The sequence below is a fragment of the Dreissena polymorpha genome, chromosome 15, assembly GCF_020536995.1.
Source record: "Dreissena polymorpha isolate Duluth1 chromosome 15, UMN_Dpol_1.0, whole genome shotgun sequence".
NCBI classification, from domain to species: domain Eukaryota; kingdom Metazoa; phylum Mollusca; class Bivalvia; order Myida; family Dreissenidae; genus Dreissena; species Dreissena polymorpha.
The window spans coordinates 47,706,267-47,732,275 of NC_068369.1; the positions used below are offsets into that span (position 1 = coordinate 47,706,267).

The 26,009-nt window shown below is 36.2% G+C and overlaps 1 protein-coding gene across 2 annotated transcripts in view; it reads left to right on the forward strand.

Moving 5' to 3' along the window:
* LOC127860226 (high affinity cGMP-specific 3',5'-cyclic phosphodiesterase 9A-like) overlaps positions 1-26,009 on the forward strand; it is a 60,840-nt gene that overhangs the window by 25,134 nt on the left and 9,697 nt on the right. The window contains exons 1-11 of one of the 2 annotated variants that reach the window (XM_052398156.1): positions 2,456-2,498; positions 4,216-4,270; positions 6,011-6,081; positions 8,320-8,428; positions 12,534-12,548; positions 15,336-15,393; positions 19,490-19,564; positions 21,842-21,928; positions 23,198-23,385; positions 24,773-24,929; positions 25,788-25,904. In XM_052398156.1, the coding sequence (XP_052254116.1) occupies positions 4,242-4,270; positions 6,011-6,081; positions 8,320-8,428; positions 12,534-12,548; positions 15,336-15,393; positions 19,490-19,564; positions 21,842-21,928; positions 23,198-23,385; positions 24,773-24,929; positions 25,788-25,904 (906 nt within the window). In that variant the 5' untranslated portion in view covers positions 2,456-2,498; positions 4,216-4,241. Of the gene's footprint in view, positions 1-2,454; positions 2,499-4,215; positions 4,271-6,010; positions 6,082-8,319; positions 8,429-12,533; positions 12,549-15,293; positions 15,394-19,489; positions 19,565-21,841; positions 21,929-23,197; positions 23,386-24,772; positions 24,930-25,787; positions 25,905-26,009 lie in introns of those variants that run through there. The other variant, XM_052398157.1, reaches the window with a different exon arrangement.

Below are 26,009 nucleotides of genomic sequence, written 5' to 3' on the forward strand. Positions count from 1 at the left end.
TTCTTCAGAAGCTGTGTTGCATGCTTTTTTTCAAAATAAAGAATATATATGGGTGGGTGGGGAATGGGATTATTGATGCAAGTACCTGTGGTTCAGTCCTCATGTTCATTATAAAGAAACGTAAAGTAGTACTTCTTTGACATTTTCGGGATGTTGATTTTTAACTATAAAAATATTACAGGTTATGCATTTTAATAAATACGCATATTTATTAAACCTACCCAAAACTTTTTAACACACCGAAAGTTATCGATGGTGACACCTCTGCATCATCTGCAAACACTCATTATTATTTTGAAATTCGTATCACATAATATGGGCATGATGTCAACAATGGTGTTCGTAAGATTATCTTTTCTAATTGAAATTGTTTCTGCTCCGTTTTTAATAAATTTGATTTTAAAATATGCTACATTTGTCTCGTTGATGTAAAAGTCCGTCATTTCGGAAATGCAATATGAAAATCATTCGTTAAATACTCACCGATTGGCTAATAGCGTGTGGCATTGGCTGCAATAGCCAATGAAAATCGCTGACGCTTTACAAGTCGAATTGGCACAACAAAACAACGCGTATTATAAACAAATGTTGAACAACACTTTCGGCAATCTGCGCATTTTTTTCTAATTTTGGATTAAATACTTTGTCGGCGGGTGAAATGCAAATTAAAAGAACGAAAGTGACTTTTATTTTTATTTGTATTTGTCGAAAAATAGGGTCGGTCGCTCCCGTAAAACATATAATAAAAAAATGCTGGCCTTATTTCAAATGAGGCGTTATTCCAGTTAGGTAGACAATAAATAAATAAATTGAGCCGCGTTCTACGAAAACTGGGCTAAATGCGAAGTGAAAAGCTAAATTGGATTGCCTTTAAAATAAAATTAAAATAAAAATGGAAAGTGTCGTCCATGATTAACTTGTGCGGACTGCACATGCTAATATGGGCCGAAACGTTTCGTTGCATCACAATAATAACTTTATTTCATGAATAATTCGCATTAAGAAATAATTATTTTTTTACAATGTGGTCGTCAGTAACATAACACACGTATATATTTTGAAACATGCATACGAACATACAGGGGAAAAAAAGATCTATATAGTTAAATGTCATAATAACTTCCTTATCAAATCCGACGACGAAGACAACGACGATGATGATGATGACGATGATGATGATAATTATGATAATACAAAATATGCAAAATATGATACAATAATCAAAAATCAATCTTTCAAAAATCAATCTTTCAAAATGAATCACTACGTATTAGCATAGAAACACTTAGCATACATGTATATCATGATTTGTTTATACACATTGTTATTATTGTTATTTGTCTTTTTAATCATTGTTATTTGTCTTTTTAATCATTAGTATTTGATACTAAGTAGACAGCTACATTTGATGCAATCGTATTTAAAATTCTAGTGTCCGAATCACATTTGCGTATACAATTATAACATTCTATAATAAGTTATAAAGCTCAAACATTAAGCTCCACTTTCCTACAACGAGGCACCAATATAATACACATTATACAATAATGACTGTAAGGTTTTATGTTGCTCCTTTCAAGTCTTTAACTTAGTGTCACTGGTCTCTGTGTTGGCGTACATATTACTTTGTCGAATGAACATGGCGGTGATGATTCAGTCAGCTGTGTCAATAAAATCGGTTAAATAAAGACGCAGTGCCGCTGCGAAGTTAATTTACCAAGCACTATAAAACATTATCTGAATAGCAATGGCTAATAGACCATTAGCACTGGTGTTTCGATAGTCGGTTATATATCGTATGAATAATACGCAAGTCTTGAAATATTCACGTGTTTAGTTTTGAGTAAAGGCGCGTGCTCGTTATATAAAAAAAGATATCGGCCGCGCTCTGTGAAAAGGGGATTTAATGCATGTGCGTAAAGTGTCGTCACATGTGCGTAAAGTGACGTCCGCACTGGCTTATCAGGGACGACACTTTCCGCTTTTACGTTATGTTTTTTTTTTCAAGAAAGTATCTTCTTAGCAAAAATCTAGTGTAGACGGAAAGTGTCGTCCCTATTTAGCCCGTGCAGATGACACAGGCTAATCTGGGACGACGCTTTACGCACATTCATTAAGCCCCCTTTTCACAGAGCGCAGCCCATATCTTATTCCAAATATAACAGTTTTGAGTGTTTGCTAGTTAATCTATTCAATGACGTTGTAATGAAGTATTTTCGTAAACAATACGAAATTTCTGCGAAAAAGATCCTTTCATGAAATGCTGTCGTTAAGAAACATTGCAGAACAATTTTAAGGATGGAATTTACTTAAAACGTTTTGTGAATACCGCTCTTTTTAAGATTTACTATATCCTCTATGTTCAGGCAATAAGCTTTAGGCAAAAATTTAATTAACATATACAATTATGGCAATTCCGACGAAAACTATTTATTTATTTTTTCTTCTTTGCAGGACACCTTACAAAGTTCAAATCCAGCAACCGACTTCGAATCAAGGTAACAAACGATTTCCGCTACACATTTATTAACCCATTTATACCTAGTGGACTATCCCATCCTTCTAACTTGGATCAATTAATTTCCCAAACTAGGGATGTCTAGTATATTTATTTCTATATTTAGAATATTTCTTACAGACATTCCTTTAAGCAAATAGCGCAGAACGTGATTAGACGCCTCATCATGCGGCGTCTCATCTGAGTCTACGCTGTTTGCCAAGGCCTTCTTTCTAGACGCTATGTATACATAGGTTAATGAATTAATATAAATGCAAATAATGTATACGGACAATGTCGCAATATCAGATGTACATAAACAGATAATTTTTCAAACCTGACATATAGCTCGAGTCCATACAACGTCTAAGGCTTATTTGAAACGAGTCCGTTTCCTGGAACTAGAACCAATACGTGGTGTCTATCGTGGTGATTGAACCCATGTCCTCCCGGTCACGAGGCGGACACCATATCCTCTACACCACGGCGACCTATACAGTTAAATTGCCATGGAGACATACCGTTGAACAGATATGTTTATACAAAGACCTTGATTTTCTTAGCACCAAATCCTTATTTGAGTGGTGGTGGGGGTATTAAAATAGAATGACAAACATGGGTGAACACATTTCGCTCAACTGTTCTTAAATTGTATGTCTTGCAAAAGCGTTTGCAAGACAATTGTCATTAATATTGTGTAATATGTCTTTTACGAACGGGATGTCATTTAACCCATTAATGCCTAGCGTCCAGAGAAAAGGCCTTTGCAAACAGCGTAAACCAAGATGAGACGCCGCATGATGCGGCGTCTCATCAGGGTCTTCGCTGTTTGCTTAAAGGAATTTCTGTAAGAAATATTCTAAATATAGAAATAAATATGCTAGACATCCCTAATTTGAAAATAAATTGATCCAATTTTGAAGGATGGGAGAGTCCCCTAGGCATGAATGGGTTAAGTATCTAACGTATAGGTTTGATCAATGCGCTCTTTAATCAAGCGAGGGTTTTGCTTGATCCAATTTCACGACACGTTGGTTGATGAATAAAAAGCTTTTGAAGATGTTTTATTATGAGGAACTAATAAGAAGCATTGCAAAGTAAGCCTTCATTAAATTCCTTTGAGTCAATGACATCTGAAAATAATCTGAGTGCAGATTAGGAAGGTAGATAAACTCCGTACAGAAAAAGAATCGGGAAAGTTGAAAAGTTTACCAAAACAATAAATCAGAAAAATTCAGTGCAATTTGAACAACAGTAAGAAATTCAAACTTAAAAAAAGGAATGAAATAATGTTATAATGACTAGATGTGATTATCATTATATTTATTAACACTATTCTATCTATCAATAATATGATATACACAACATCAAGAAAACAAAGAATGTTCCGGGAATTATTGTGTTTCCTACTGTAAATGTACACTTTATGTAAAAGTGATCAATTATAGATGCTTAATCTGTATCATTTCCAAAATGGGTTGATAACTCTCGTTTAAAAGGCACCGTTTCACAATCATGAAATATTTGCAAAGCCCAACTGACGATATCGACAATGGTTTTGAATCGAAATAGATATTTGCAGGAAAAAAAAGCTGCCGACTTTTCTGGTATTGTTAATAAACATGTTAAACGCCAACTTTGCCGTATATTTCCGAAGACGTAGATGTCTTTTCCGCAAATACTCTTTCAATGCTCTCAGCGTTTTGATTTTGTTATAGGTGACAGTGAAGTTCTTACGCAGCTGATGAGCCATGTAGCTGACCAGTTCAACAAGTTAGTACATTTTAGCCTCCCTCTGTGAAAAGGGGGGGTTAAATGCATGTGCATATAGTGTCATCCCAGATTAGCCTGTGAAGTCCAGCTCAATTAGATATTTGCTAAAAAAAGACTTTCTTAGAGCGGAACATATCATACACGCGGAAAGTATCCCCCCCCCCCCCCCTAAAGATATTTGCAGACATCTCAGGCTAATCTGGGACGACACTTTACGCACAAGCATGAAACCCCCAGTTCAACAAGTGAGTTCATTTTATGCGGCACATGTTGATATATATTGATATATATTATTGGTTTATATTTCGAAGTTTATTAGAGTTTTCCTACACGAGGCCGCAACATGTGAGTAATCGTAGTACTTGAACCCATTTGAGCCTAGTGGACTCTCCCATCCTTCTAAACTGGATCCATTTATTTCCAAAATTAGGGATGTCTAGTATATTTATTTTTATATTTAGAATATTTCTTACAGAAATTCCTTTAAGCAAACAGCGCAGACCCTGATGAGATGCCGCATCATGCGGCGTCTCATCTGGATCTACGTTGTTTGCCAAAGCCTTTTTTCTAGACGCTAGGCATAAATGGGTTAATTTGACTCTCACAAACTGAGACGAATTTTCAAAATAAATATTGAAATTTTAGCTATTAAGTTGCTTGGCAGTTTTTCTAAACAAATAAGAGGTTCAATGAATTGTACGTTTATTTGCGTCCCTTGTTCAGTTGTCCGTTCCTACATTTAAAACGAAACTTAATGTTGGCGTCATTTCTGTTGTTACCTTTGCCCCAAGATTCGGTTGCCATGATATATATCCAAGTCAAATTGTCCTAATGTTAAAGCATATGCGCCACGATCTGGTTACGCGGATCTTACTGCTTTGCGTAAAGTGTAGACCCAGATTATTATGTGCAGTCGGCACAGGCTAATCAGGGACGGCACTTTTCGCTAAAACCAGATTTTCACTAAGAGAAGACTTCCTATAATGGACATATACCTCCGAGAAGTGTCGTCGCTGCTTAGTATGTGCGGACTGCACAGGCTAGTCTGTGCGGACTGCACAGGCTAGTCTGTGCGGACTGCACATGCTTATATGGGACGACACGTGCATTAAGCCCCATTTTTCCAGAACGGGACTCATATGATTGTTTATAGGGTGATAAATTTTGACGATCATAGAAAAAAAAATGTTTGCAATTCTTAATTTATCAGTCAAAAATTCATTTGAACTGGGATTTACATTTAACGTGTATCCATTTGGTATCAACGCCGCATTCTGTATTGTTTATTGTTGAGTTAAGCAACAACTATTTGTGTCCGTTGTCTTAAGAACGATCAAAGCCTTATAAAAATGACTATTAATATCCACACATACGATTTCTAGTGCGATTCAAAAGTTTTTATTTCAGGGTCATCGTAAGTAACATCTTACTTTACGAGTATAAACTTGACACTTGCGCACAACCATTACACAATATGAAAACCACACAATTCAACCCAAAACGCATATTTTGTAATTCGTATAATGTTAACACACTAACCAATTAGACACTAAGCCAAAAGGAAGTCTGTCTGACATGTCTTGGTGAATTATGTCCTTTGTGGGAGCCATATATAACGACACGTGAGAATTCAAGTCTAATTTAATTCATATGTGGTATTTCTTATTGTACAAATCTGACAGCGCTTAAGAAGGTATGTTCGTGTTTAGATTATATATAAACTAAAAAACTGTTTTACAGGGCTTTCAAAGTGGAAGAAATGAAGACGGAAATTTCAAGCAGATTATTAGCTTTAGAGCGGAAATTAGAAAGTGAGTATACGTTTTTTGAGAATGTGTTGTCATGAAAAATGTACTTCTATGCATATATGTGTCTAAACAATAATACAACACGCAGTTTTTAGCGGAACTTCATTAACCCATGTATGCCTAGTGGACTCTTCCATACTTCTAAATTTGATCAATTTATTTCCAAAATTAAGGATGTCTAGTATATTTATTTCTATGTTTAGAATATTTCTTACAGAAATTCCTTTCAGCAAGCAGCAGCAGACCCTGATGAGACACCGCATTATGCGGCGTCTCATCTGGATCTACGCTGTTTTCAAAGGCCGTTTTTAGACGCTAGGCATAAATGGATTCATAAACAATACTTTACAATTACATAATTATATAAAATATTTTATGTTCGACGTTATCTATGTGTCAAATATGCATTTTTTGTCCAAAGCTGTTTGTCTCGCTATATTTAATATATTTTTACAGAGTCCACTGTCAAAGCTTTAAAGTCGCACATCGCCGGTATTTCCCCCTTAATGTAGGCTTTAATGGTATCTATGCAAAGTCACTTTATTCTGTTGGATAATCCTAGACGTTATCAAATATAGATATCATAAAAATGATTAACCCATTCATGCCTAGCGTCCTGAAAAAAGGACATTGCAAACAGCGTAGACCCAGATGAGACGCCGCATAATGCGGCGTCTCATCTGGGTCTGCGCTGTTTGCTTAAATGAATTTCTTTATGAAATATTCTGGAAATAGACAAAAATATACTTGGCACCCCTAATTTTGGAAATAAATTGATCCAATTTAGGAGGATAGGAGAGTCCACTGGGCATAAATGGGTTAAAATAACATAAATACTCAAAATCAAAGAATATTTCGACAAATATTTCAAAAAAATAAAATTAACATATAAAAATTCAATGTTCTTTATGGACACGTTTTAATGAGACAACATCATAATTAAAGCGTTCAAAAATAACACATAGATGCAATAATTTTTTTACATTCTGAAAGATAATCTTAATTTTGTAATATTATACTTCATATATCGTCGATATGACCCTTAAAGTCGTTGACTTAAATGGACAAAGTTTTGCTGTTCGTTTTATATTTCTGAAACTATTTTGGGAAGCAAAAAATCATAAATGCTTTCAACAAAAGATTGCATCAGCCTATGTCCGTGTCCAATCGTCTACACGTTCTCTTTACAACTGTCATTAAGAACAATAATTCGTCTGTTTTGTCATGTTTTGGCTGAATAAATGAGTAAGTGCTACGTGTATTGTTCCCTACTGATGTGTACTTTTGGGAACTTTCACAAATGTGCATTACCTTACCATTATCGTTTTATTTCTTTATTTCTATGCGTTACCTACGCCATATATCGCATATCAATGCTTTGCGTCGCCTGCGCTGTGTAATGTGCAACTTTCCTCGTGCTTTTCGTAAACCTTCCACATGACACAATCTACAAACTGCGGCAGTTTTCGCTATCTGTGTACCGTTTGTACTTACGACTTTTTGTATGCTTTGCGTTCCTTATTGCGCAACCTTCAACTGCGTGTTATGCGCAACCTTGCTTTGTTTTAGCTATTTACGAAACCTTCTACGCTGCGTTACTTACCACTGTTTGCGTGCTTTGCGTAACTTACCACTGCTTTCGTGCTTTGCGTAAAATACGAGTGACGATATTTGAGGACTTGAGGCCAATAACTGTTTGCGTGCTTCGTGTGACCCATGTGTTTCATTTTTCACCGCAGTAGAGGGCCTGAATGACCAACAACTGCTTGCGTGCTTACTGTACCTTACGCGTAGCGTCGTCCAACGGAGTAATGGGTCTACGGTAATTGCTTACACTTGTTTGCGTGAGTCGCGTCACCAGCGGGTGGCATTTTTCATCGCAGTAGCGTTCCTTAAAACAAACAAGTGCTTGCGTGGTTTGCATCACCAACGCCATACGGGTTTCACTAAGCACTGCAGAAGAGGGCCCTTATGCCTACAACTGCTGGTGTACTCACCTACTTACGCGTGTCATTTTTCAATGCAGTCGAGGTCCTGATTGTCAGCTACTGTTTGTGTACATTGCGCATCCACGGGTGTCATGTGCGTGCTTTGTGCATCCACGGAAGTCATTTGCGTGCTTTGTGCATCCACGGAAGTCATTTGCGTGCTGCTTTGTGCATCCACGGAAGTCATTTGCGTGCCTTGCGCACCAACGGGATGTTTATTATCATTGCATACGAGTGTCGTCTTTTACCGCAGTCGAGGGCCTGAAGGCAGTGGAGATTGAGAAATGCAAGAGGGACATCTCCGAGATCAAGGACCAGATCTGGACCGCACAGAAGAAATTTGTGGACTTCAACCGAATGAGGTGAGGCGAAGCGTTGTTTGGTTTTTCAAGACAAAAGTTTTAAGGCACATTGGTACAATATGATAAAAATTCTCAAGTTTTGAGAGCTTCGGGTTTTTCTCTTCGACGAGTATTGAATATGTCATTCAGGACAAGAAAATCCCAAACCTATGCCAAATATGTATCATATGCACAAATATCTCTTCAAAGTCAGGTTTGGGTCAGACTCAAAACTTTAAACAAAACAACTTGAGAAATCGCACACCATATGTACTCAAAATTATCACTTAAGATAACATTAAAAACGTTTAAAAACTAGGGCTCAGTAGATACCAAACAACTTCCAGAGCATCCATATTATACGAGCAATATTAACCAACATAATACAGTCAATGCGTAAAATAGCATTAGATGGTTTCTATCAGGAAAGTGTCATTTTGCATTTGTTTTTCAGTACGTTTTCAGTGTGTTTAAAGGCACCGTCAACCTTGATTGACGAAAAAAGAAAAGTTCTAAAATACCGTTTTTTATTATTAGTTTATATTGATTAAAATATCACGACTAGTATATTACATTACTTGAAAAAAAGTTCATATTTTCAGTATATTCGGTAATAAAATTTCGCGATGTGAAATCGAAAGTACATCGCGAAAATAGGTGACATAAAGATATACACACTATAAATAACGCAAGTGGATTGGTCATTTTAAATACATTTTATAGTTCGAGCCATCGGGTTTCGACTGTATAAACTATATACAATTCACTACGCATGCACAATTTGCGTTCATTGGTTTACTACGTGATGATGATGATCAATCTATTTGCGTTATTTATAGTTAACTGGTAGTTACCTGGTACCTGTACCCAGTAAAATTTATTACCGAATATACTGAAAATATGAAAACGTAACAACTTTTTCAAGTAATGTAATATAACACTTGTGATATTTTAATCATACTAAACTTATAATTGTAAAAAAACGGTATTTTAGAACTTTTCTTTTTTCGTCAATCGCGGTTGACGGTGCCTTTAAACACTCTAGCTGTTTACAGGTAATAAAACTTAGAAGGCATATATGTCTGAAAGTAATAATGCATTAATGGACCCCGGAGATAATTTCTTTTCTAATAAATCATTATCTGTCTCTATCAGATCCAGAATTAGAACATTTTTGCACTCGCGATAATTACTAGAAAAACATTCTTTAAATTGAAGCAGCACACGCCATTTCTCTGAATACACGTTTCATTCATTAGCAGTAAATGTCAAATGTTCGCGATTTGACAAGTTAAAGGTACATATCGACTGTATTTCGTCTAACATAAATATATAAATGTATTCAAGTAATGAATTGACTCACATTTTCAGCAGATACATGCATAGTTACAATGTTATATTGATGAAACAGACTTCTTCAATTAAAATGCCACTACCAATTAGTCCCGTCCTTGATGGTCCACATGCGAATAGCAAGCGATTCTACATGCACATATAGTTATAACGTTATTACTATAAAAACTCATTTTCCGTATGTACTTAAAATACCACGTTGACAACTAAGTATGAGCATTCATATTAAATCCATTTATGCCTAGTGGACTGTCCCATCTTTCTAAATTGGATCGATTTATTTCCAAAATTAGGGATGTCTAGTATATTTATTTCTATATTTAGAATAATTTTCACAGAAGTTCCTTTAAGCAAACACCGCATCATGCGGCGTCTCATCTGGGTCTACGCTGTCTGTCAAGGCCTTTTTTCTAGACGCTAGGCATAAATGACTTAAGAGATTTTTTTAAACGAGATATACATGTAAAGCAACCATTTAATACATAAGTTAAAAAATAAAAAAAATAATTGGAAGTATAGTATAATATTAACGTCCATATGCCCCTTAAATAATGCTTCGTTCATACGGCATTTACCATAGAGACATTTGGTTGACGCGTAGATTGACATAACAAGTGCATTAAACACACCTTGCATTGTGAACACGTATTTATATAAATATCGTAGGTCATATTTGTAAATAAATACAAGTGTATCTAATTAATTTCGCCCAAAACACTGCATATATGTTATCTTTAATGCTATGATGTGAAATTTCAACATTTATTGAGAGGGTTAAATATGTTTGTGCATAAATGGATTGTACATCTTGGTTTGACCAGTTCTATTTAACGTATTGGCCAGTTCTATTTACAGTATTGACAAGATCTATTTATAGTATTGTGGCAATTGATGCCGAGGTTGAGTACTTTTTGTATGTAAGCATTCTTCTATCTAAGAAAATACGTTATATTCCACATAATTAAAATACTATTAATAGAAACAAGTTTGACCAGTATACATAAAGCTAGCAACATATGGAACACGATGCTGCATAAAAAATCGCAGTCGTGTCGTTATTTTCAGTATGGAGGAAGCCTTTTCAGAATTGATTCATTTGCTTATTTGAATAATTTGAATACGTCTAAGAACTGAATTCGGTCAACGCCAATGTCAAAATTAGTTCAGAATAATTCGAATGAGCGGAGTGTTGAATGAGTGTATCTAAGCTTTTAAATAGGCCGTATTGCCAAATAGCAAACGGTCGTTTTGGGTTACCCAAGAAGTTCTACCTTCTGAGTAAGTCGCATTCCAAAAGTATGTCAAGGTAAAGGTAAAACTGTTCTGAAGTACTGTTGATGTGTTAACACTGTTCATATAAAACGTATATACAAGTATCAAATCTTTTTAGCAAGCATTATTGATGTTTGAAATAAATCGCTATATTGGGTTAAGAAAGAATGGGAATCTTCTGATTAAGTAGAAGTCCGAAAGAAGGTATTTGTCAAAGTCAAACATTATTATTTATGTTAGACTCAATGCATCATTTTTTTTGGTTAACCTTGAATTTGGGTCTTCCGAATCCTTGTAATTCTTAAAAGTATGTAAGGACACGATCAAAACAAGATAAGTTTGTTCATGGTATGTTTAGTGTGTTCAAAGACAACATCCATGCAAGTATTAGTGGTTTGTAGAAAGCATTAATGATGTGATACGGAACGTGTCTTTTTGGTTTTACCATAACCAGTCGTAATATGTCTCTTTGCTTCATTGAATAAAATTCCTTTGGTAAGTGGATGTTTCTGTTTAATGTTTTAAACATGTTAATGCCTGTAACAAGTTAATATTGCTGAACGGTTAATATTTTATCACATGGTCACAAGAAAATATGGCATTTTCAAAAATACTTTTTTTCATGAAATTTGATGTGCGATTATCACTTAAGTGCGATTTATTTATTTATTTATTTATTCGTAGACACATGTAAGAAATATAATATAAACGCGACATACTATTTTTTACAAAATATGCCTGACATTTTTTAAAATTGTAAAGTACACTTTGACAGGGCTGTAAACAAAGCCCGAGGTTTATTCTATATATCTCTTCTGTAAGTTGGACGTGCTGCAGATGCGGCATAAACTATTCAACTTGTAACTGCAATTTACTTATTGTTGAAACTTTGAACAGTGAAGCATATTAAATTTTTAAGTATACAATTTAGGATTAAGATAATGATATAAGCTATAATACAAAAAGTGTGACATAATATTGTAGTTATCGAGAAAGACAGTAAGTTCGCATCAATCAAAATTAATTTGTGACCACTTAAGGTAGACAGAAAGATAAAAAAATATGTAGAGTTTTCGAAGATTCCTTGAGGCAGTGACAACTGTCCCAGAATAAAACATTTAATATCACCTGGTTTGCTAAAAGGAGAACTCAATTTATACAATTAATGTATACTTAATATTAAGGAAAAAGCATTATTCAGTTTACAGACTCAAATAATAACTCTCATAAAAAGGTGTATACTGATCAATATATATTGTATTATGAATATAATTATATATGAAATTTAGCATATTCTTTTTAAATGCATTAAAATACCGGATAAGCATGAGTGTTTCCTTGATTAATATATTAATTGTGTTATTGTGTAAATATTGACATTACTAGTCTATTTTCCATTTTGCTTCAAGTTTGTTCTAGTAAAACAATTTGAGTATTGTGTTTTTGAAAATAAGTTTCAAGCTACATCGTTGCGTTTTTATTTGCACAAATATCTGGTCAGTATCGAAGATGGAAGGTGAGTTGATTTCAAAATCACCGATTACTGTTATTTTACATAAAATAATTGTTCATTAAAATAGATTTAGCGATTCTATTTAAGTTTGATGGTTATGACTTTCTAATAACTTTAAGAATTAGCAGTTGTTTAGTTAAAACTAACTACAGTAATATTTCTTAAAGCGAGTATACACGATTGTCATGTCAGCAGTTGATGTTAATACCAATGTGTACAATTACATGAATATGTGCGAGGAAAAATATATAACTACCTTGTAATATTGGAATTAGAAATATGTTGTTTACTTCCGACTCTAACCTTCAATGTTTTTGAATTTGTTGTAGAGCCAAACTATATGTCATTTTAGTTTGAACAAATCTGCGCATAATTGTGGGAATGCCTTTGTACATGAAAGAGATATTTCGCCCTTTATAATAGAAAATTTATTGAAAGTGAAGAAAACCCGAATTTCGTTCATTTTTAAATACCACCTCTTCTGTGCCTTTAATCTGGTTGTCTGTGTTTTATCTGTGTAAAAAACAACTTGGATCGTACATACTCGCTTTTTTCTTATGTAATTATTTTTGTATCTGAACTAAAATGTTATCAATCGTACATCATAGATAAAAAAAACTGATGCTTTAAGTATGAACGTAATGCATGGGATTTATTTTTTCATCATGGGAACAAAGTATTTGAGTAATATTGAGATAGTTTAACGGCTGATTGTGTAAATCTTGGTTTGACCAGTTCTATTTATTGTATTGACCAGTTCTATTTATAGTATTCAGCAGTTCTATTTATAGTATGACCAGCTCTATTTATAGTATTGACTCCTTGTGCACGAGCCCCGTAGGTACTAACTAGTTTTCTCACAGTCGCAACTTTGTTCCTGTGGTTCGGAACTAAAATTGCTCTTTTTTGAGTTTCTTTGCTTATATGTGGTAGATCATTTTTCACATTTTAGCTAATATCCCTTTTCTTGAGGATCGTTCTAAATACACGCTCTTTTGGTATGATTAGTACTAACATCATAGGTCGTTTGATATACATTTGCATGATCTAATGACGTCAATACTTTTCCAATAGTAATACTACGGTGGCATAGAGGTGACATTCACTTCTCTTTTTTTAAATTGCTCTCCTCTTTTTTCTATCTCGTGACCACGAGTTAGCTATGTCGTGGCCACGGGATAGAAAAAAGAGGAGTGCAAAACTAAATAAAAGCGGCGTACAATTAAAAAAAGAGCGGTGCAGTAAATTAAGACAGAGTGCAGTAAACAAAAGAGGAGAGAATTTTCGCTATCTCGAGATCCCGAGTTAGTCAGCCAATAGTTAGCTATGTCGTGGCCACGAGATAGAAAAAAGAGGAGAGCAATTTAAAAAAAGAGAAGCACCGCTCTTTTTTTAATTGTACGCCGCTTTTATTTAGTTTTGCACTCCTCTTTCTAGCTCGTGGCCACGACATAGCTAACTAGTGGCCACGAGCTAGAAAAAAGAGGAGAGCAATGTAAGAAAGAGAAGTGAATGTCACCTCTATGCCACCGTATAATACCGAGATCAAATTCGCCGAATGTTCCATTGACGTCATGATTTTTGAAATAGTAGGCGGCCCTTCGTATCAAGGTGAAGTTATATGCATATCAATAATTTACTCTCGATAACCTGCTTAAATAATAAGATTATTCTGTGCTATCAACATACATGTATACAAAATAAATTAAGAACATTTCGTCGCTGTCGTTCTCAACCCTCGTAGCTCCAAAATTTTCAAAATATTTGTTTCGTCCTTTCCGAATATATGAAGTCTGGCGCGTGTTGTTTGCTATATCTCCTAGCTCTACGCCAATCAGAGCCCTTGAAAAAACCACGTGACGAAATGAGACGTTTTTTTCTCTCTCCTGAAAAGTTGGCATTTTGTAGCTACGAGGTTTGAGAACGACAGCGACGATTTGCTGTATAGATGTAAATGAATGCACATCACCTTCCCCTGTCGCCACAAAGGTCTGACCAAATTAAGCTTTCCTATTAAATGCCTGCGAAAACGGCAAAGCACATCTATCCACATATACTTGACGGTTAGCGCCCCCAAAATCAAAACAATGCTGCATTTAAGCGTTAACATATTTTGTTTTTCCAGTAAAAAAATGTATGGGTTTGCGGAATTATGTGATCAAATTTAGAGATTTTTCAAACACGTGATAAGATGGTATTTTACAACAGCGTTTGAATTACAGATGCCAATGCTTAAACAGATAATTATTTTTGAGATATTTGCAATCATTTCATCAATGTAACCTTTTCACAAACTTTATTCATAAATGCATGTAATTTGATAAACAAAATAATCTGATAAACGAAATAACTTGATAAATGTAAAATTATATATTTTTTATAAAGTTTCGAAAAGGTCTAGTTTGACAAACATTTTAATTTCATTCACATTTCATATGTTAATGCTGATACTTAAGTCTAGACAACTTTAAGGACAAATGAAGTACGCAATTTCGATCACATGATTATCGTCGTGTGTAAATAAACCGCAAGACTGAAATTGTGTTAGTTGTAAAAACATTAACATTTGTGATTTGTTTGCATGTGTGTGTGTCATAAATAACAAATAGTGTACATAAATATGTTAATACATTATTTAATACGCACACATTCAATTATTTCTAATCCACAAATCTTAATGTTTTTCTTTTTCTTTCTTTCCTTTTTATGATTTTCCAAACCCGCGGGCGCCAAACCATCCACAATCAGACCAATGTTGTATGGTAGTAACACGATAGATCATTTTTATAGTTCAATGAGTGATGAAAGAAAGATATGCCTAAAGCGGGATATCCCCGCCTATCCGAAGGTAATTTTTAGACTTTAATTTCCGTATACCCCGTATCCTAATGTAGCCTTTACTAGCAAAGTTGTATAATCCTACCGTCTACCTTTAACTCTCTGCACATGAAAGAAATTCAACCTCTATGTCAGCTAACCATGCCTGAATGTTCTTCACTACAATGTAAAATCAAATCATTTCGCGATGGTCTTTTTTCGAATTGTTCGCGTTCCGAATATAATGCGAATACAACAATCCTGCAAACACATAATTTATTTGAAATAAAGTTGTTTGTTTCCACAAACACAATAGATCCAAATGTGTTGTACCTTTCATAAACGCTTTTATGCTCCATTTTAAGTGTACAAATTCATAAAACTCTGTGAACGAACATGTTTGCTACACATTTTACATTGAACGCTATGTTAACTTTTACATAATAATGCTGAAAAGAGATTTTGAATAATCGTCAAACATAAATATCATCGAAATTTTAACTCATTTATGCCTAGCGTCTAGAAAAAAAGGTATGGCAAACAGCGTAGACCCAGATGAGACGCCGCATGATGCGGGCGTATAATCGGGGTCTGCGCTGTTTGCTCAAAGGAATTTCTGCAAGAAATATTCTAAATATAGAAAAAATATACTAGACATCCCTAATTTTGGAAATAAATTGATCCAATTTAGAAGGATGGGAGAGTCCACTAGGCATAAATGGGTTAAATAATTATTTCATCGTAAAGCATTATTATAATAGTTTCGACGAACTACATTCCCTTTTTAGAGTGTTTGTGGCAACAAATAATTTGTAATTCTATTTAAAAGACACAATCACGAGAGCCGTGTAAGGTAAATAACATAAACCCTTGAAAAAAATGAATTCATAATTATCAGTTATCGTTCGCACGCAAAAAAACGATTAAAACAACCAAATACATATGATTTAATTTTTTATGTAGCTTTCATGACAAGAACCAAGGCGAAAAAAGCATGTATTGGGTCGCTCACAATTAGAACATCGCGAAATGAAATGAATCTACAGTTATACTTTGTTGTTATATTTTATCTGGGCTCACAATTAGGACATCTCAAATTGGAATGAATTTACAGTTAATCCTTGATGTTATAGATCATTAGGGTTTAACTTACTGGTTCAATAAGGGGCTATGCCTGCGCAAGAGTTTCCACAACTGGTCATATGAGCCTCTTTCTGGGAAGACGGGGCTTACTGCGTGTGCTTTAGGTACCGTCACGGAGCTTACTGCGTGTGCTTTAGGTACCGTCACGGGGCTTACTGCGTGTGCTTTAGGTACCGTCACGGGGCTTACTGCGTGTGCTTTAGGTACCGTCACGGGGCTTACTGCGTGTGCTTTAGGTACCGTCGCGGGACTTGCTGCGTGTGCTTTAGGTACCGTCACGAGGCTTACTGCGTGTGATTTAGGTACCGTCACGGGGCTTACTGCGTGTGCTTTAGGTACCGTCACGGGGCTTACTGCGTGTGCTTTAGGTACCGTCACGGGGCTTACTGCGTGTGCTTTAGGTACCGTCACGGGGCTTACTGCGTGTGCTTTAGGAACCGTCACGGGGCTTACTGCGTGTACTTTAGGTACCGTCACGGGGCTTACTGCGTGTGCTTTAGGTACCGTCCCAGGGAAAACGGGGCTTACTGCGTGTGCTTTAGGTTCCGTCACGGGGCTTACTGCGTGTGCTTTAGGTACCGTCCCAGGAAAAACGGGGCTTACTGCGTGTGCTTTAGGTACCGTCACGGGGCTTACTGCGTGTGCTTTAGGTACCGGAAAACGGAGCTTACTGCGTGTGCTTTAGGTACCGGAAAACGGGGCTTACTGCGTGTGCTTTAGGTACCGTCCCAGATTAGGCTTAAAAGGGACGTTTCCGCTTTAATTGTTGTTGTTTTTCGTTTAAAGAATGGCTCTTCTTAACGAAAATCCAGTTAGGGCGGAAAGTGTCTCTCTTAGCTTGTGCGTACTGCACCGGCTGCAACTAAAGGGCTGGCATTTCACGCCCAAGCATCAACCCTAGTTTTCCTAGATCGAGGCTTACCTGTTTGCGGTTTTAGTAGTAGGAGATGTCACTGTGGTCCCTGACTGCGAGCTGTGCCCTCTAAAAACACTGTGGCCGATATACTTTTTATGCGACTGTGTGGGAAACAAGAGTGCACGATAACTGTTTGATAATTGTAATTAGTTATAAAATAGGTAATTATCAGCTGCCAAGGTCGGGGCTCAACATCACTGTATAAAAATATATAAGAAAGCATGTAATATACATGTAATATTGCGTTGTAATACAGCTTTTATTGAGTGTAAGTGTCCGCGAGAGAAACGCCCACGACTGTCTCATAATTACGCACCAGAATATACATAATTTGCCTACCTAATGGCACCCCGTTTATAGACCTTTTTTACCAAACCATAACCAAACTAATCCGGAACTTACTAAATAACATCAATTGTTCAAAAAGTGACAACAACATTAACTAATATATGTTAAAACATGAAGTACTATTTTCCAACAAATCGCACACCATATATGTATCTATGTTGTGTTTATATTTTTGTTTATGATTTCGTTTGGTGATATTCAGTTTCTATGTTTGTTAATATTGTATTATCACGCTGTTGTAGTGCTCCAATTCGTATGGCGTACTCCTCATTACCACAAAGTCAATTTGCTCAACATTTAAGCACCGTTTTTAGAAAACAGGGCTAAATACATGTGCGTAAAATGTCATCCCATATTAGCCTGTGCAGTCCGCACGGGCTTATCGTGACGACACTTTATGCCTTAACAGGATATTCGTTTATATGATACTTCCATCGAACGAAAAATCCTAGAAAGGGGAATGTGTTGCCTCTGATTAGCCTGTGCCGACTACACAGGCTTATCTGGGGAGACATATTACGCACATGCATTAAGCCCTGTTTTCATAGCGCGACTCAAATATTACAAAACAAGTTCAATAAGTATACCGAGATTACAAGAGTATGCAAAAAGACGTGTTTGTTTTATGCACTGACAAAAACTCGGTTTATTGACATGATTTTTTTTTACATGTAATGATATCATTTTATAAGCATGATATATGTACGTAATGTAAATTAACTTTCATTTGTTTACGTACGTTTTACTTCATTTATGTTGTACAATGAAGTTTCTAATTTACGTATGAATTACTACTAATCGGTTATTATTGTTTGTTAAAAGAACAATTAATATACATGAAATAATGTTATTAAATAGATACAAACTTGTAAACATAACATGTATATTACATATACTAATTCCATCGCCTGAATTTATTATATTTACAATGTTATCAAATGTTTATGTTATGTTGAGATGTTATATGTTCACTTCATAAAATAAACAAATATTATTTTATACAATTATGTTTATTATTAAATGTTAGGTACCCAATTTTGAAATGTAATATGGGCACTTTATTTTACTTCCTTAATCTGGCGATCATCTGATTGTACCCTGTTGAAATAGATTATAAACACTTCATATTTTCTAGAACAATTAAGTGCATTTAAATAATGTTCTTTATGTCATCAAATGCCCGTGCAATATCGATAAATAAATTTAGCCGCGTTATGGGAAAACGGGGCTTAATTCATGTGCGTACAGTGTCGTAAAATATTAGCCTGTGCGTGTACACAAGCTAATAAGGGACGACATTTTTCGTTTATATGGAAATTTTCGTTTAAAGAAAGTCACTTCTTAACTTAAATCCAGCTTAGGCGGAAAATGGCGACCATTATTAGCACATGCTTAGCTGGGACAATACTGTACGTACACGTTAACCCATTAATGCCTAGCGTCTAGAAAAAAAGGCCTTGGAAAACCGCGTAGACCCAAATCAGACGCCGCATGATGCTGCGTTTCATCAGAGTCTGCGCTGTTTGCTTAAAGGAATTTTGTAAAAAATATTCTAAATATAGAAATAAATATACTAGACATCCCTAATTTGGGAATAAGTTGATCCAATTTAGAAGGATGGGAGAGTCCACTAGGCATAAATGGGTTAAGTCCGGTTTTCCCGGAGCGAGGCTCATATGTATAGTGTTTCATTTATTCACTACTCTTTCTGTCTTGTCAGTACACACTGTCTCAGGAAACTATCGACTATCTAAAGCAGCCAACCTTCGACATTTGGCACTGGGAGCCTAATGAGGTAAGACGGCGAAAATGGGCTGAATTGCTGTAATATCATTTGAATTACAGTAGTCGGCGTGATTTTTTTCAATACTGACTTTTGTAGACACGTTAATTCGTATATATCTGAGTATTATTGTCCCCCGCCGGTTTCACCAGAGGGAACTTATGGTTTGCGCTCTGTCTGTATGTCAGTCTGTCAGTCTGTCAGTCCGTCAGTCAGTCACACTTTTCTGGATCCTGCGATGACTTTAAAAGTTCTTTATATTTTTTCATGAAACTTGAAACATAGATAAATGGCAATATGGACATTATGCACGTCATTGTATTGTGTTCCTACGTCAAAAATTATGGTTGCTATGGCAACAAATAGACTAAATATACTGCTTAAAATGGTGGTTTTTGGATCCTGCGATAACTTTAAAAGTTCTTAATATTTTTCATGAAATTTGAACATAGATAGATGGCAATATGGACATTACGCACGTCATTTCATTTTGTTCCTACGTCAAAAATTCTGGTTGGTATGGCAACAAATAACAAAAATATTCTGACAATTGTGGAATTTCTGACAATGGTGAAGCCGGTAGGGGACTATATTGCTTGGCAATAGTCTTGTTTATTTTTTATTTTTTTATTTTGTTGGGGTGTATTGGGGGATTTGCGTTAATGTCGTCGGTCGGTCAACACATGAAATCAACGAAAACTAATATCACACAAATACTAATGAGTTAACAGTAGTTAAAACTTTTTGTATATCTATTTTGACCTTGCAGTCAAGGATAGCCCATTAAAGCGAATATTTATTTCCAATTTCCCTAGCTCTTTGCGAATAGATCCTTTGGTTCTTTTACGTGCTCAGTGTATAGCGCCGATACACGCGAGAATTACCTGGGTTTCACACCAGTAAACCTCTAGTTGGGTGGAAAACACTTGAAGCATTTCTGAAATTTCCACTGCCCCGGCCAGGAATTGAACCGGGGACCTTTGGACGGGTAGACAAGAGTGTTACTACTCGACTACCGCACCAACCATCAGTGTACCCACACAGGTGATTTGCATAGACTATAGGTCTTCCTTGGAAGAAAGATTTGATAAGAAATGTAAATCAAACAATTTACTTATGCTGTTATACTTTTAAAATGGGTGCTATAGTATACTTGTTATTCCATTCCGATTCATCCAATGTTTCTGGTTTCGAAGCATTACAAAATGATTCCCTACGATATGGCATTGATGTAAAAAAAAAGAACAGTCACGACACATATGAAAACAGAAAAAGACGCGTGATTTGTAATGAACGTTAATGGAGCTACATCGATAGACCACATAAACTGGATGTAATTCATAGTGTTAGTTAAATATGTTTGCATATTATTAGATTGATATATGTATGGATGTGTCATCAAAGAAGATACGACATTTATTATATACAGTGAACTTTTCAATAATGCAATGCTCGTACAAATTGACCAACAAAAAATGTTGTTAATTTCCACTTACGCTCGATTGATCATTGTCGGCTCGGTTTCTACTTCATTGTATTTCGGGTACTCTCACGTATTCTTAAATGTACCCCGGGTACGAAAAATATACTTATCGTACTCGGGGAATTTTGACGGTACCGGAGTTTTATTCCCGCCCAAAATCCGATGTCGTAAATCGCGCAACGAAATACGAAAACAATCTCTTTGAACAAAATCTGCCTCAATTTAGCTTTAGTTTAAACCTATTTATTTAAGCTCGATTGCGTCGAAAGCCTTAGGCTTATATAAACGCTCTCGAGTCCGTTTCCTGGGCCTAGAACCAGTACTTGGTGTCTTTGGGGGAGATCTAAAGAACGCTGCCACGGTGGGGATCGAACCCGTGACCTCCCGGTCGCAAGGCGGACACCATATCCATTATACCACGGCGACCTTTAATTTAGCTTTAGAATTTCTGGGTACGCTTTAGTATATTTTTCGTACCCGGGATAGATTTAAGTACATTTTGGATCATTCCATGTTGATTTTCGATCACTTTTTTCTACCCTCGATTGTATATGCTGACGATTTCTGAAATTGATCATAATTTATTGAAATGGGTAAAAGCTCGTCTGTCGAAAAAAAAGTTTAAACTGCTTAACTACCCTTTTTTTTATGTGTAAGTGGAACATATCTCAGGTTGGGCATAATGACTTATACTTAACGACGTGTTTGCTATGGTTATTCAACAATATGGTTGCTATAAATGCAGACGTGTTGCTATAGTTTCAGATGTGGTTGCTATAGTTACAAATACATTTCTCTGGTTACAGATGCTGAGTCTCCTGGAGCACATTTTCCACGAGCTGGGCCTGGTCAAAGAGTTCAACATGAACCCTATCACACTGAAACGCTGGCTGGTGGGTAACCCATTAAAATGCCTGCAAGATGATTGTTCTGTGAGAACTGGGCTTAATGGCTGTGCGTAAAGTGTCGTCCCAGATTAGCCTATGCTGTCAACACGTGTAAATCAGGGACGACACTTTCAGCTTTAATGGAATTTTTCATTAATAGGAGGTTTCTTCTAAACGAAAAGCCAGTTAGGCCGGAAGGTGTCGTCCCTGAAAAGTCTGTACGGACTGCAAATAGTAATCTGGGATAACACTTAACGCACATGGATTAATCCCAGTTTTCCAGAATGCGGTTTATATATACACAGTTGCCAGCAATTAAAAATAATGCATGTGCGAGATTAATGGCAATATTCAAAGACCTTGAACGGAACACAAACCTATGTGTCAGGGAATTTCAAAAAAGGGAGGATTCCGTCCAGCATGTTTGATCTTGAGAATTACAACACTGATTTAGTGAGGAAAATGACAGTAAAGTCTGACTTTTCCCAGAGTAATGGCAACCCTGATGAATCTGCTTTCTAAGAAGAAGTTGGAAAATAGAGACGTACGCAGCAAAGCGATCCTTTTATAAACTTAAACGATTTTACTTAATGTGTACTTTCTTAACTTCCGTTTGAGCAGCGCTCTGCGAAAAGGGGGCTTAATAGATGTGCGTCCCTGATTAGCCTGTACAGTCCTCACAGGCTAATGAGGAACGGCACTTTCTACTTTAAGGGAAGTTTTTAAATAATGAAAGTTTTTTTTCAACAAAAATAAAGTTTATGCGGTAAGCGCCGACACTTTACCCATTTATAACTAGCGTCTAGAAAAAAAAGGCCTTGGCAAACAGCATAAACCCAGATAAGACGCCGCATAATGCGGCGTCCCATCAGGGTCTGCGCTGTTTGCTTAAAGGAATTTCTGTAAGAAATATTCTAAATATAGAAAAAAATATACTAGTACTAGACATCCCTAATTTTGGAAGGACGGGAGAGTCCACTAGGCATAAATGGGTCAACGTACATGTGTTAAGCCCTTATTCACAGAGCGCGTCTGATTTTTTTTTCAACGGCCAGCCCAGCTGTTTGTAGTACGATTTAAATCCATGTTACATGTTAAGGTACACCACTTAATTCAAAGACCCTTGCAGCTTATGTTCAAGTGTTCAAGTTAAAATGCATACGTTTAAAATCTCAATACTTTTCAACGACTCTTTTAAAAACTTATAAAACTCCTTTCTTGTTCAACGACCCTTCAGTATGTTTATAACGCAATGTTTTTTAACGATCCTTGTAGCTGTGCGTTCAGGAGAACTACAGGAACAACCCTTTCCACAACTTCCGACACTGCTTCTGCGTGACCCAGATGATGTACGGGATGGTGAACCTTTGCGAGCTGCAGGAGAAGATCTCGATCGAAGAGATCGGGACGCTCATTATCGCGAGCATATGTCACGATCTAGACCACCCCGGCTATAACAACACGTATGTATGATCCTCGCAAAGGCTTATCCCGGACGACACTTACATATGTTAAGGAATGTTTATTGTGAAGGAAGTCTCTTCTAAACGAAAATTAAGTTTATGCGTAAAGTGAAGTCGATAATTAGCCTGTGCGTTCTGCACAGGCTTATCTGGGACGACACTCTACGCACATGAATTATGATGTCGATTGAAGAGATCGGGATGCTCATAGTGGCGAGCATTTGTCACGATCTAGAACACTCCGGCCATAACAACACGTATGTATGATCCTCGTTCTTCGAAAACCGGGCTTTATACATGTGAGTAAAGTGTCGTCCGATATAAGCCAGTGCAGTCCGCACAGGCTAATTATGGACGACACTTCCCGTGTTTATAGAAATGTTCGTTTTAAGGTAGTGTCTAGGCGTAAAGTGCCGTCCCTGACTGGCCTGTGCGGACTGCACACGCTAATCTGAAACGACACTTAACGCACATGCATTAAACCAACATTCCAACATTCAGGCTTTATATGAAGTAAGAACGGGGGCTCTTTTACATAATGACATAAAAGGTTTCTTAAGTTAAGATGACGTTGAAAAGGAGCTATTTGGTAGAGGAAGATTATCTCACAGTCTCTCTCCTCCGCCCTAAAACGACGCATATGTACATAATTTATAGATCTTGGTTTGTATTCAGCGTTAATAAACGAAACTTTCACGACAGACAAGATAATAATAACTTTTAAGAAAGCGCTAATGAAATACTTACTACCGGTAGTCCTTATTATCTCTTTCAAACCTAGAGCCCAAACAAACAATCTTATTCAGTAGGTCCGTTCACGTGCTAATTCACAAATGATGTCTGACACAAACCTGCTACCTGTAATCATACTGTATAACCTCTTATATGTCACCAAATACCAAACCCACTACTATAACCCACATTTTGTTCCACTTACGTATTATTTACAACGTAAACTCACGATCAGAACCGATATGTTTTACCACAAACCTATAGCACCAACATTTTGTACTACTAGCATCACTCCGTTTATCCTACATTTTGTACTACTAACATCACTTCGTTTATCCTACATTTTGTACTGTTAACATCTCTCCGTTTATCCTACATTTTGTACTACTAGCATCACTCCGTTCATCCAACATTTTGTACCACTAACATCACTCCGTTTATCCTACATTTTGTACTACTAACATCACTCAGTTTATCCTACATTTTGTACTACTAACATCACTCCGTTTATCCTACATTTTGTACTTCTAACATCACTCCGTTTATCCTACATTTTGTACTATTAACATCACTCCGTTTATCCTACATTTTGTACTACTAACATCACTCCGTTTATCCTACATTTTGTACTACTAACATCACTCCTTTGTTCCAGATATCAGATTAATGCGCGGACGGAGCTGGCTATTCGTTACAACGACATCTCACCACTCGAGAACCATCACTGCGCTGTGGCCTTTCAAATCCTGTCCAATCCGGAAACGAACATTTTCTCTAACGTCGACAAGGAGACTTTCAAGCGTATAAGAGCAGTATGCGTCATGTGACATTACTGTAAAATTACTTACTATTCGTGGTGCTGAAATTTCGTTGATTTCATGCCTTGACCGATCCATTATTTTTCACAAACACATCGGAAATGACCGAAGTAAATTCCTTAAGTTTTTTCCTAAAATTAAAATTCCATGAATTTAAGTGACCACGAAAATGTTATTTTTTTAGATTTAAAAAGCGAAATGGCATGCCAACAAATACCAATGACTTTATTTCCAATTTTGCGTTTGGAACATTGGAAATAAGACAACCTGATTATTATCCAACTCTTAATTACGATTAAGAGTTGTATGTGTTGAAAACCAATACAAAGACACCCTTGAAAACATTTTTGTCTTACCAATCAGTAAAATTGCTGGCTTGAATTGGAAAGTGAATGTGGAAGAAGGGAGATATTGCTAACCGAATCGACAATTGTTGGTTATACTAAGTACATAATCAAATCACCAACGCGTCAATATTTACTGATAAGTGGTTGTGTGGGTTTGAGTCGATACAATGTCAATAACAATCGATGACTGAAAAAAATGGCGGCAGATTCTTTATTTGAGTCCCGTTCTCGTAAAACTAGACTTAATGCGATTGCGTTAAATGGCGTCAAAGATACGCATCTGTAGTCCACATAGGCAAATCAGGAAATATTCTATCCGCCTAAAATGGTTTTTTTATTTACAAGAGCACTTCATATAAAAGAAGAATTCCGTGACAGCGGAAATTTTCGTCCCTGATTAGCTTGTGCGGACTTCACGGTTAAATCTGGGATGACACTTAACGCACATACTTTCAGCCCAGTTTTGCGAGAAAGCGGCTCAGTTGTTGACTTTTCTCCACCACAGGGCATAACCCAGCTGATTCTGGCTACGGACATGGCGCGACACAGTGAGATCATCGAGAATTTTAAGTCGAAGTTAGAAGGGAAGTTCGATTTCAAGAACAAAGAGCAAATAGATACGGTAAAAAAACGTATTGCAAGTACATCAATTTAAATCCGTTGATTATTATTACTACTGAATGTGATAAAGAGACACAGATATCAAGGTTCTTATACTTTCTTTAAT